We start from the raw sequence: 12,379 nt of genomic DNA, 5'->3' as shown, positions 1-12,379 counted from the left end.
AACCATTTTTTTTCATTTCCTCCATTGTATGTGTGCAGGGTAAACATTTGAATTTGAGTATGTTAAATTTAGGCGAAAATACCAAAAAACGCCCTGAGCTTAAGTTAAAGGGTTAGTTCACCCAAAAATGAAAATTAGTTTTACTGAGAAAAGGGTTTTACTCACCCTTTGAAGCATCTTAGGTGTATATGACTTTCTTCTTTCAGACGAATCCAGTCGGAGTTACTGTATATTAAAAATTGTCCTGGCTATTCCAAGCTCTATCATTACAGTCAAATTAGACTGTGTTTTACTCACCCTCGAAGTATCCTAGGTGTATATGACTTTCTTCTTTCAGACGAATCCAGTCGGAGTTATATTAAAAATTGTCTTGGCTATTCCAAGCTCTATCATTGCAGTCAGCGGGTGTTGCAGTTGAACAGTCCACAAGTCGTCAAATAAAGCGTGCGCATCCATAATAAAACGTGCCTCACACGGCTCCAGGGGGTGAATAAAGGCCTCCTGTAGCAAATCCATGTGGTTTTGTAAGAAAAATATCCATATTTCAAACGTAATAAACACTTTTCTCTCATTTCCGCTGACTGTCATACACTGAAGCAGTTCCAGCGGATGACGTAAGACGTCGGAGTTGCGTGATTGACGAATGTGGAGAGAGAACAAAACAAAATGCCGGTCACAAATTAGAAGTAGAAACTGAAGATTTGCAAAGAAAAATGTCGGAGGATTTCGATATAAACCAAGAGGAGACTGGTTTTCCTTTGCTAAAGTAAGGAAACTTTGCTTCCTTTGCTCCTATTAAACAAACTCGTGAGACTAGCATATCTCAGAGGCGCGTGCGCTGCAAATACGTCCTTCATCATCTGCCGGAACGGATCCGTGTATGATAGATAACGGACGTGAGAGAAAAGTGTTTATTACATTTGAAATATGGATATTTTTCTTACAAAAACTCATGGATTCGCTACAGGGTGCCTTTATTCATCCCCCGGAACCGTCTGCGGCACGTTTTATTATGAATGCTCGAGCTTTATTTGACGACTTGTGGACTGTTCAACTGCAACACCCGCTGACTGCAATGATAGAGCTTGGAATAGCCAGGACAATTTTTAATATAACTCCGACTGGATTCGTCTGAAAGAAGAAAGTCATATACACCTTACTCACCGAGGGTGAGTAAAACACAGGCTAATTTTCATTTTTGGGTGAACTAACCCTTTAATGGTTATTCCTCATTACTAACTAAAATACCTGAGAAGAGAAAGATCTATTTGCTCTCCATTTAATCTCAGACACAGACACTAAATTACCTATTTTTGTGATCCATAATTGTGTGTTGTCTGGGCACGTAACTGTTTATCTGGATTAGCTAGATTATTTTTTCCTCTCTGTTTCAACAGAAAACCGAATTAATAAAAATGATCAAACCAGGCGAAAATGGCAAACAAAACATTTCTCTTTCCTGTTTTTAGTAAGCTGTTGAAAACATCTCAGCTGTTCTAAACTACATCTGCTGAAAATTCCCTAGTGATTTGTGAGCCTAACAATTCACCAGCATTGAAAAACTAATTTCTCACCTGTGACTTTTTTATAGGCCAATGCTACTGCAACCAAACTCTTTCTTTTGTGCTTGTTGTGTTCTGGGAATCATCATGCTTCCATAACCTTTCTCAATCAGCCCTTTCTCTCCTGGATCAGGTATTGCAGCACCTTCTATGACTTATTGTTCACCCTTTTACTGCCCTTTACCATCTTGAGTGGCGCCATCAGCTCGAGTGCTGCTCTCTGACTCTCTCTGAGGATAGGAGAGCACTACAGGTCCTTCCATGTCACACATGAAACCTCTTAGTTTATTTTCTCTCTAAATACTTACTAAATAATTACAATATCAAACTTATCTTTTATTAATTTGACCCATAGGCGGAGCGTGTGTAAGGCTTAGCTTTCCCCTGGCCACAGGGACTTGGGGCAAAAATGCCACTAAATTGGACAAAAATGCCCCTGCACAAACAAATTAAATCTATTACGTCTGTTGATAACAAAGTGAATATGAATGGACAGTGTCGATTGTGGCATTAAATTAAGATCTGCTCATGTTGCACCGTATTTCATTTTAGGCGTTTTTACAGTGTTGCGCATTTTAACCAATCATACACAATTCTGTTGAGGAATGCAATGGCCAATCAGAGGCGTTCAGATGAGTCATTGTTGAAACAGGTCAGTTTTGTTGAGTGTGCGCACGTTCGCTGACTGAATTCCGGACTCTTGCGAATTCTCTCATCATAAACAACAAAGCGCAGATGGACGTACAATGTAAGTAAGAGATTCATTTCACAGTGTATACAGCTTCAGTGATTATAGCGATAGTTTTTATTTTTTTTAGAGTGCTTAAACTCGCGATAGATCAATGTTAGAGATAATGTCACTTTCAATATATAATTTATTCACTGTTTGAATAACCGTGGAAAGGAATCTATCAATTTCTAATGTTTTTATTAAACTGTAATCACGTTAAATACAAATTCAGTCCTTCGACTTTTTTTTAGCCTACATGGCACCCATGTCTGGTCCTTGCCTAAAAAGACAGGTTTGTGATGTTTAATACATTTGGCTGCTTTTAGCCTTACCTTGGAGTTGGTTCACCCTCTGCCTATGATTTGACCATAACATTTTGTTAATTTCGAAGACCAAGAGAGATTATTTGGTCAACGACATTATTGTCTCCTGAAAGAAGCTACAAAAAGGGCATTTTTGAAACAAGTTGGCCATGTAAAGATAACCTGTACTCTACTGAACATTAAAGAACACCGTGTTCCTCAGTGGGTCGACAAGTGGGAACATGAGTAGTAAAGAGATATTTCACAAATGTGTAACAAAATCGGTGATATATTTTGTGCACCAGTGCCTGAGAATAGTTTTGAACATTTTTGCAATTTACTGTTCCTTCTTCTAGGAACTCTTCAAAAACTTATTTTTTCTGCTTTTAAATATTTTTAGACATTTAAACATACTGAGTGCCGAAAATTCCTTCTCGGCACATCTGTACTTTTATTATTTGTCCCTTGTTTTATGTAATGTCTGTTGCGTTAATGTTTTACACTACTATTCAGCCAAGTCTTTAACCATAAAGAACAAAATAGGTCAAATAAAAATTAATTAGGGCTGTCAAAATTTTAAAATCTTTCATTAAATTAATGATATGGCAATCAATTAAGGTAAAAATTTAACTTTTATTATGCCAATGATGTATTAAAAGTTGGATATGTAGTACATCCATCTTTACCTGCATACAGTACACTTGTGTAAAGAAACATACTATACTACTGTATAAAGTAAAATCTCAGCTGCATGAATGTTTATATCATTGCAAATATATAAACTGTATTATTGTACACATCTATATAAAGTCGTATGTATATCCATCCATCCAAACATACAGTACCTACAAAGGACATATACTACATAGCCAAAATGTAAACTATATAATTAGCCAGCTCTAACTTGCTGAATGTGACTTAAAGGATAGTTCACCCAAAAATGAAAAATCTGTCATCATTTACTCTCCCTCATGTTGTTTCAAACCTGTATGAGTTTCTTTCTTTTAAAGAACAGAAAAAAAGAGATTTTGAATCATGTTGGTAACCAAACAGTTGATGGTAGCCATTTACTTTCATTGTATGGAGAAAAATACTGTTTGGATACCCACATTCTTCAAAATATATTCTTTTGTTCTTAACAGAAGAACGAAACCCAACATGAGGGTGAGTAAATGATGACAGAATTTAATTTTTTTTGGTGAACTATTTCTTTAAGATATTATACATTAACACCATTTTCTGTAAAGCTGCTTAAAAAAATGAATGTTTATCTAATTACATCTGAAAAGCAAAAACAAGTAAATCATTTAATATATAAAAAAGATTTTACACATAAATATTTTGTCAGTTGTACATTTTTTCACCTTGTAATTTTGTTTAGAATTAACCACACTGAGAAAAATGTTAGATCAAAGTAAAAAAAAAAATTACTTCAACTTGTTACAAGTAATTGATTTACTTTCTCTCAACTGAAAAAAATGAAGTTTGACCAAATCAAATTTCTAAAGTCAAAACTAAAAGTTCACTATAGTGAGTATATATTTTCACTAAATCTATTTGTTTCAATTTAAACTTTTACATATTTGTATATCAAATATCCAGATAAATACAAATCTAAATTGTACATATTGATCTTTCCCTGCCAGCGTTTTTGAAAAAAAAATAAATAAATTGCCAGCCACCGCCGTTTTTGAAAAAAGAATTGCCAGCCACCGCCAGCATTTTTGATGATTTTCACTACAATTTCATGGCCCCCAGAATATTTTGTTTTATGAATATCTGAACATACATGCACATCAAAATAATGAAGGGAGTCTCTACTTTTAAAGACATTTTTTTATTTTTTATCAACACTTGAATGTAGGCAGGTTTCATAGAAAAGCTACATTTTCAGCAAAAAGCTGAAAAATCGCATTTTTATCAAATACTACATCTGGATCATATACGATGATCAAAGCAAAGATGCAGTAGATGGCTCTCATCAGCACCCCTAAAGCTTACACAGTCCTGTCCAGTCCACTTCCTGGCTCAACATTCCCTCCGTAACATCAGGCAGTTTTCATTTAGATGCTGTTTACTGTCGATGATCGCATTATTTTTTATATGCATATGCATACATACGAGATTGCTCATTTCTGCGTCTTCCTCGCCTGTGTTTTTGATCAGCACATTCTAGACTCATTCAGGAGATGCATAATAGTGCCCCCAAGTGTATAACTGAAAACACAGAAACACGGAAAATTCCGTATTTGGTGGGGGAAGAGTTAAGCACACTGAAAAAAGTGACCCAATTAAGTAGCCTCAGAATCATTTTATGTGGTTCACTGACAGAATTAATTCTGTTTCAGACATTTTTAGACATATAACTGAATTATAGAACTGTCCAAAGTAGCTAACAAGTTACAAACATATAGTACTTATAGCATGTTAAATAGTACATAGCATGCTAAAGTGTTAAATATTCTTTGAGCAAAACAGTAATAAAATGTATTGTACCAGTCCACAGCCTAAGCAAATGCTCCACTCTGTTTCACAATGGTAACTATAGTATAATTTAAACGGTTCTAATAATTCCAACTAGGGATGCTCTGATCGATTGGCCGGAGATCGGTATTGGCCGATAATCACATTTTATGACTCGATCGGTACTCGCTTCACTTGGCCGATCTCACGAACTGATCACAATTTGATGACGTCAACGCATGACGACGTACATGATGTGTGAGGACATAAATTATTTGGCGCCACAGTCATGTTATCGCCGGTGTGGAAATGCTATGGCGTTTCGAGAAGCAATTAAAAATTCGCTATTTGTTGTGTATGTTTTGCATGATGATATGATGAATGGATGGTTAAAGATTAAATGAAAATTACATCTGAAATTTTCTAAAGATAGGCTTCCTTCAGAAATAGTTTTGATTTTTAAACGTGCAGGTCATGCTCATGTTTATTAAACGAAGCCTTTTGGAAAATCGGTCAGTTTTGATATTGTGGCGAGCGCCACAAATAAATAAATGGCACAACCACCTGAGCCCAACTTCAGTCTACTCATCACATTAACTTGATGAAAACCGATGAAACCGTCTATATAAAGCTTGAAGCATCAGAATCTGCATCGGCCGATCACCATGATAAGAAATCGGTACTCAGTATCGGTTGCAAAAATCCTGATCGGAGCATCCCTAATTCCAACATAACTGAACATTTAACACTATTATACACTATCAAGTCTCCTGCTTTTCTCATCTTAATCAAAAACACATAAAACAACACTTAATTTCATAATGTTTTACTCTCCTCATTAAGTCCCAAGCAAAGTATGCTGTCACATGGTTTTCACAGAATGCCAAATTCATTTGATTTGAAGCAAAACAAAACCAATGTCACAGTCACTCCACTGATGCAGGTGAACAGAGCAAGAAAAGCAACTCACCTGAGGTGTCATCCCGTGACAGAGATAAAGGATGGGAATGTTGTCAGTGTCTGGTCCTTGGTCGAGACACAAGTCAGTCTTCAGAGAGTTTCTCAGCTGAGAGAAAAATAGCATCATCAGAATTAAGTGGACAATCAAGTGCATGTCATTTTTCGCTGTCGCCCCTCTTTTTCACATACAGCATATAGCAGATAAAACTCAAGGCTGTTTCTCACTTGCATCGTAATGCGGTTTAATTCTCCTCCTAATTACAGGTTCTAATTATAAAATTCATTTTCATAAGTGTATGCACACTCATGAATCATCTAAATGATATTCCAGCCAAAGTCCTTGGTGAAGTAAAAGAGCCGTACTGTCACGCCTTCCACGAATAACTTGAACTCGTTGCGCTTCTGTTTACCTGATTTTACCTCCAGAGTATAAAGAGCCTATTAGTAAAATCATTTCATGCAGAGCCTCAAAAACAATTTTGCTCCATAGGCTTCAAAGCGTACTGCAACTGTTATGTCTAATGAAAATAATGTTTAAACACATGGCCGTATCAGTGACAACAGAATTCCTAGCGGAAGACTTCAATGGATCGTATCTCTGTTTTGGCATTTTCCGTTGGATTCAGCTGAATACTGCTGTGCCTTTTATCACCGCGTGCTGAATTTCCAGCCAACATGATTGACAGGCTCATCAAATGCAGTCACTCAGAGTAAAGTAATGAGGGCGAGAGCTATTTCTGAGCCCTTTACTCCCAGAATTCATTTCAATAAGGCTGACCTATTTTCCACAGTTTCTTCCTTTTAATTGCGCCTATGAAAACACATATGATGAAATCAAGCACAGAATGAACACCTCAACCAAACAGCCTGTTTCTGCATCAATACTGAGAAGTCAAGTGCATTATTATTTAGTCTAGTAAAAGTGAATGAATTGTTTGGACTTGACATGCATGGCTAATAAAAACAGTGCGGGTGAGTCGCGCTTCGACTGCTAGCGGTGCGTTGCACAGGCATCGTTTTGTCAAGCAAATTGGAAAATCCTCTTCAGGCGTCTTAGATGGAACGGCGAGTGGGTGTCACACGTGGCGAGTACTGCTCTCAAATTCTGCCTCAATGGTACAATATCTGGGCATTCACAATGAGCTGTAGCTTATTCAGCACTCACAGGAGCCGCGGTTAAAGCATTAGCCGTGTGGAGAGAAACTGTCTTGCAACTGCCACTGCTCTGACTGGACATGCAGGGTTTTATTACAACACAATCTGATTCCAGATAACACTGCACTGCTGGGAAATGAGTCTATATGACAAGATATACAGTTATTTGCACAGTATTTGAACTCTTTATTTGCTCTTTTCATGTGCAAACTGCTTCCGTTTCATACAAAATAATGTTCTTTTTAGCAGCATCATATGACCCCTTTAATACAAATACTCACCACTCCATATGCGATGGTGTCTGTGTACATTCTCATCTCAGGGTAAATGTTCACTAGGTACCAGCGGAAGGTCTTGCACTGCAGTTTTTTCCTCAGTGCTTTCCTTTCTGCAATGTCACCGATGTCTATCCCTGAGTCCTGATGATACATGAACAAACACAAAAAGGTAGAGATACCAATAAGTTTAAAGGGGCAGTTTACCCCAAAAAATTAAAATTCTGTCACACAAGCTGCTCCAAACCTGTATTGTTGGTGATTAAACAGTTGCTGGTAGCTAGTGACTTCCATAGTATTTTTTTTTCATACTATGGAAGTCCAAGGCTACAAGCAACTGTTTGGTTAACAACATTCTTCAAAATATCTTCTTTCCAAAAGACAGAAATTCATGTAGTTTAGGTTCAAATAAACGGACCTTTTACCTCTGTTTGGTTTCAGTTTTTCAGTCCTACATTTTCACGACCCCATCATATATGTCAGTGTGCTTTCTACTGACTGAAACCCTCAGAGCTGATTGACACTGACTGGAGCACACACACAGGCACACAAACACAGAGTACAGTGAATCATGGCGAAAGACCCTATTTATGGTTTTAATTTATAAATCAAACCTGAACTTGATGTTTTTAACAAAAGTAAAACCATTTGTTCACTGTGTAAATCACTTTGATTTTAAATATAATAATTTAATGTGAACACAGTGAGGACTAATATGTAGACAATGACAGTAAACAACTTTAAATATGCACTGCAAGATTAGGTCTATGCATTTTGGGGAGAGTTGTTTTATGCACATTTGCTTTTTGCATTTTCCAAACGTTTGATGCAGTTTGAGAAACACAGAATCTGCAGTTGTTTCTGTGTGGCTAAAATTCACACTGGCTGTGTCCGAAATCGCCCCCTATACCCTCATTCACTATTCCCTACATTAGGTCACTAATTCAATTCAGTGAATGAAAACGAGTAGTGAATTCGGACACTGAGTGCACCGGAAGGAATGCCGCTTTTGCATAGTTTGTGCTTGCTGTTTATTAATCATTTGAAACTAGCAAACTAGCAGCTCCAGTAGTAAGATTAAAGGATTTATCTTGAACTCTGTCACGGAAATTATGTATAAACCCTAATCAAACAATTTAATAATCAATTTACAATGAATTTATACCCATGTTGTACATTATGCTGTACGCCATGGATGAGCGCTTTGTAAAAATGAACGGATTGATTATTCAGCTGCGGGCGCCATCTTATGGCGAGATGCGGGAATTCATTCGGCGCGTGACTCTCACGGTGCATTATGGGCATTCTCTAGCCGTTGAGCGTGCACCAGTTGTACACTCGTTTTTGCAGTGCATTGTGGGATTGAATGAGTGCACTCGAGAACGTCCACTATGGTTTCGGACACCACTAAAAATGGCTGTTCCCTCAAATATTTTGCCCTATTTAAGGGTATAGGGGGCGATTTCGGACACAGCCACTGTGTCAGACTCTGTTCCTTGTTTTGTGTGTCTTTTGCTCCCCATGTACCTTCCTTGCCCTTATTTGGTCTTTCCTGTTCCTGTCCCCATTACTTCAATTAGTTCCAGGTGTTCCTTGTTATTAGTTATCCTCCTCACCCTAGCCCATTCTGTTCTCCCTGGTCTGGAATTGTATGTCTACCCTTGCTACGTGTGTTTTCCTTGTTCCCTGGATCTTATTTAAACCTATATGTTTGAATTCCACTCCTCGTCTCCAAGCTCCTCACAGTAGCGAAGCGTGACAGAATTCTGGACCAGCAAAAAGTGACCGGCACCTCTTCTCCCCGTTTTTCTTTTCCGTTTTTTTTTAAGTGTTTTTGTTTTCCTGTTTTTTTTTCCCCAGCGGCATGGAAGTCGCCGTTCACTCAAGCCCGCCGGCCATTCCCGAGTCAGGCCCGCCGGCCGCGGCTCTCTCAAGCCCGCCGGCCACCGCAACGAAAAGCCCGCCCAGTTCACCCTTAATCACAAGAGGAGGAAGAGGAGAAATGACTGGCTCAGGGCCCTCTTCCTCGCCAGAGTGCTCGCTCCAGTGTCGGCTCGAGCCCCAGAGCTCGCTCCAGTGTCAGCTCCAACCCCCGAATCCCTCCAGAGCGCCCACCCACCCTCCCCGTTGGATGTTGTATGGCGCGGGACTTGACATACGTATGAAAATGACGTACGGGCATTTTTATATCCGTTTCAGTTCATTTATCAAGTTAAACTAAATGAAAATGATAAAGGTTTCTTTGGCAACTAGCTACAATAAAATTGTCTTTTATCATAATTAACTGACATTATTTTTTCTTTCTTAAATTAAGATGTTTCAGACAAAATAAGTTTTAATTATAATCAATTTATAGGTTTTTCCAATGTCCTCAATATAATTTCCAGTCTTTTGTAATTTAAATAACAAAAGCCAGTTTCTTAAAGTGATAGTTCACTCAAAAATACAGCATGTAATAAGATATTTTGATGAATGTTGGCAACTAAAATGTTGGTTTTGGTTGCCATTGACATCCACTGTAGAGAAAAAAAAATATGGCTATCAACATTCTTCAAATTATCTTCTTTTGTGTTCAGCAGAAGAAATAAATGCATACAGGTTTGGAATGACATTAGCGTGATTAAATGATGACAGAATTGATGATTTTCACTTCATGCTGTACCAATGACCTTTAGTCATGACTATAATCATAATATAGCACAACCATTCGTCCTCACAACGGAGGAAGAGATTATCGGACTGTAGATATAGAATCAGGCTGAATTGCCATATATTATAGCAGTGATTTATGAAAATGCAGCATTGCACTCCATACCACTGGAACTGAAATAGCAAAGAACATCTCAGTTCATGTTCCTCAGCACACTAGAGTCATGTCTTTGTTCCTGCGTCAACAGTCACTTCCCTTTCTCCCTTTCCCTCCTCTCAACATTCAGCTTGGGTCTGGGAATCAGCTGCAATCTCACAACGCCTTCCGCTTTCACCAGATCTTAATTGCTGTCTCACTGATAAATGCACGAGCAGGGCCAAAGCTCCCTAAATAAATGGAGCACTGTAACATATGGTTGGAAGCAGAGCTTATGGCTGGAGAACTATAAATGAGGTAATAGCTGCTTAATGGACAATAACAACTGTATTTCTCTACGCATTTTAATCACTTTTCTACAATCTTTATAATCAGATTTACTTTCCAATTATTCAAGTTATGTATGAATGTACAGTACTGACTGTGGGCATAATTTTTATTTCCGACAACGGAAACATAGAGTTTATGGGTCACTCCTGTTCCTGTTTTTAACTTGTTAAAAAAAAAAGGAAAAAGAAGAAGAAGAAAAAAAAGAATGAATATGCTTGTGACAATTTAAGAAGGTATTTCTATATCAGACTTTCAGAAAAATGTTCTGGTCAGGCTCAGCCAGTTAACAGTCAATGGCATTTAAGAGTGTCATCAATAAATGAAAAACAACAACAAAAAAGAACGTTAAAACTGAAAGTGTTACATTTAATTTAAAATAAATGTTTTATTTTCAAGAAATATTTAAATGCAATTATTTAAAATCCATTACGTAAAACTAAGAACATGTTTTCCTTACACCTTGTGAGTAGATGTGTGTACACATTTTTTTTATTCTTTATTTTAACAAAACAAAAGAATAATGACTACAAATCACAAAAAGTGCATTCTGCCACAGATACATGCATCATAAAGAAAGAAAGAAAGAAAGAAAGAAAGAAAGAAAGAGAAAGAAAGAAAGAAATGTTAAAAAAGTTTAAATTAAAAAAAATCCTTATACTTGCATCAATTTTAGATTCATAAATAGGTTCCATGTCTGATAAAACATATCCATTTCCCCTTTTGACCTGTAGGTAATATATTCCAATGAAAGAAAATCAAATATCACCATAAGCCATTCTGAGACCGTTGGCAGTTTATCAGAGATCCATTTAAGAAAAATGTTCTTACAGGCAGCATAAGTAAGGAGATTAACCAACCTCCTATTTGATGCACTCTGTATAATATTATCAGCAATACCTAATAAAAACCTAATTTCAATTTTTACATTTATATTATTAATTCATAAGGATATATAAGGGGAAAGAAGGAAATAAACTTGTTGCCTGGCCGTCCAGCATGTAGTAAAAAGCCCTAAAATGATCCAGAATGCTGCAGCACACCTGGTCTTCAGTGAACCCAAAAGGGCTCCCTTCACACCTTCTTTGGCCCTGTCCACACGAACGCGGTTATTTTTAAAACCGCAGCTTTTTCTACGCGATTTGGCCGTTCGTCCACACGCAAACGCAGCACCAGTTCACTGAAACCGAACATTTTTGAAAACGCCTGCCAGGGTGAAGATTTTCAAAAACTCCGGTTGCAGTGTTATCCAGCGAAACCGGAGTTTTTGGCTTGTGATGTCGGAGCCTGCGCTGTTATCTCCGCCTACTGGAAACTTTTTCAGGCTTCTGATTGGCCAACATGGCTTTACGGTTGAGATTATATCGCCACCTGTTGGTTTGGCATGACAGTGCTTCATAGCATGCTTTTGCGTTTTCATGTGGACGGAGATTTTTTTTAAACGGAAGAAGGAAAAACTCTGTTTATAAAAATACCCGTGTACGTGTGGACATGGCCTTTGTCTCGCTACACTGGTTGCCAGTATCTAGCCACATCAGATTCAAGCCACTGATGCTGCGATATAAAATCTGCACCCTCCTACACACACTTACACATCTATGCTTCCTCTGAGACTGCTGGGGTCTGTGAATGAGCGGCGCTTGTGCTGCCATCACAATGAGGCACTTTCCAGAACACTCACATTCACTGTTCCTTGATGGTGGAATATCGCAAATGTCACCAGAACAACCCTATCCACCTTATTCTTCAATGCAGAATTAAGCAGTTTTGCAAGTTAAAAATAACTGGAGGCGGACAAC

At 37.8% G+C, this 12,379-nt stretch overlaps 1 protein-coding gene across 1 annotated transcript in view; it reads right to left on the bottom strand.

The window, feature by feature from the left end:
- Positions 1-12,379, bottom strand: part of LOC107654337 (polypeptide N-acetylgalactosaminyltransferase 18-like) — a gene marked incomplete at its 5' end in the record, with an annotated part of 51,165 nt that overhangs the window by 22,139 nt on the left and 16,647 nt on the right. Inside the window, 2 exons of the mRNA XM_016441374.1 lie at positions 6,028-6,123; positions 7,454-7,591. Coding sequence (XP_016296860.1) covers positions 6,028-6,123; positions 7,454-7,591 — 234 coding nt within the window. The remainder of the gene's footprint in view (positions 1-6,027; positions 6,124-7,453; positions 7,592-12,379) is intronic.

The sequence above is a fragment of the Sinocyclocheilus anshuiensis genome, unplaced genomic scaffold (genome assembly GCF_001515605.1).
Source record: "Sinocyclocheilus anshuiensis isolate Anshui unplaced genomic scaffold, SAMN03320099.WGS_v1.1 scaffold747, whole genome shotgun sequence".
NCBI lineage: Eukaryota > Metazoa > Chordata > Actinopteri > Cypriniformes > Cyprinidae > Sinocyclocheilus > Sinocyclocheilus anshuiensis.
Note: the sequence above shows the minus strand (reverse complement) of the source record. Positions and strands in the feature narration are given on the sequence as shown.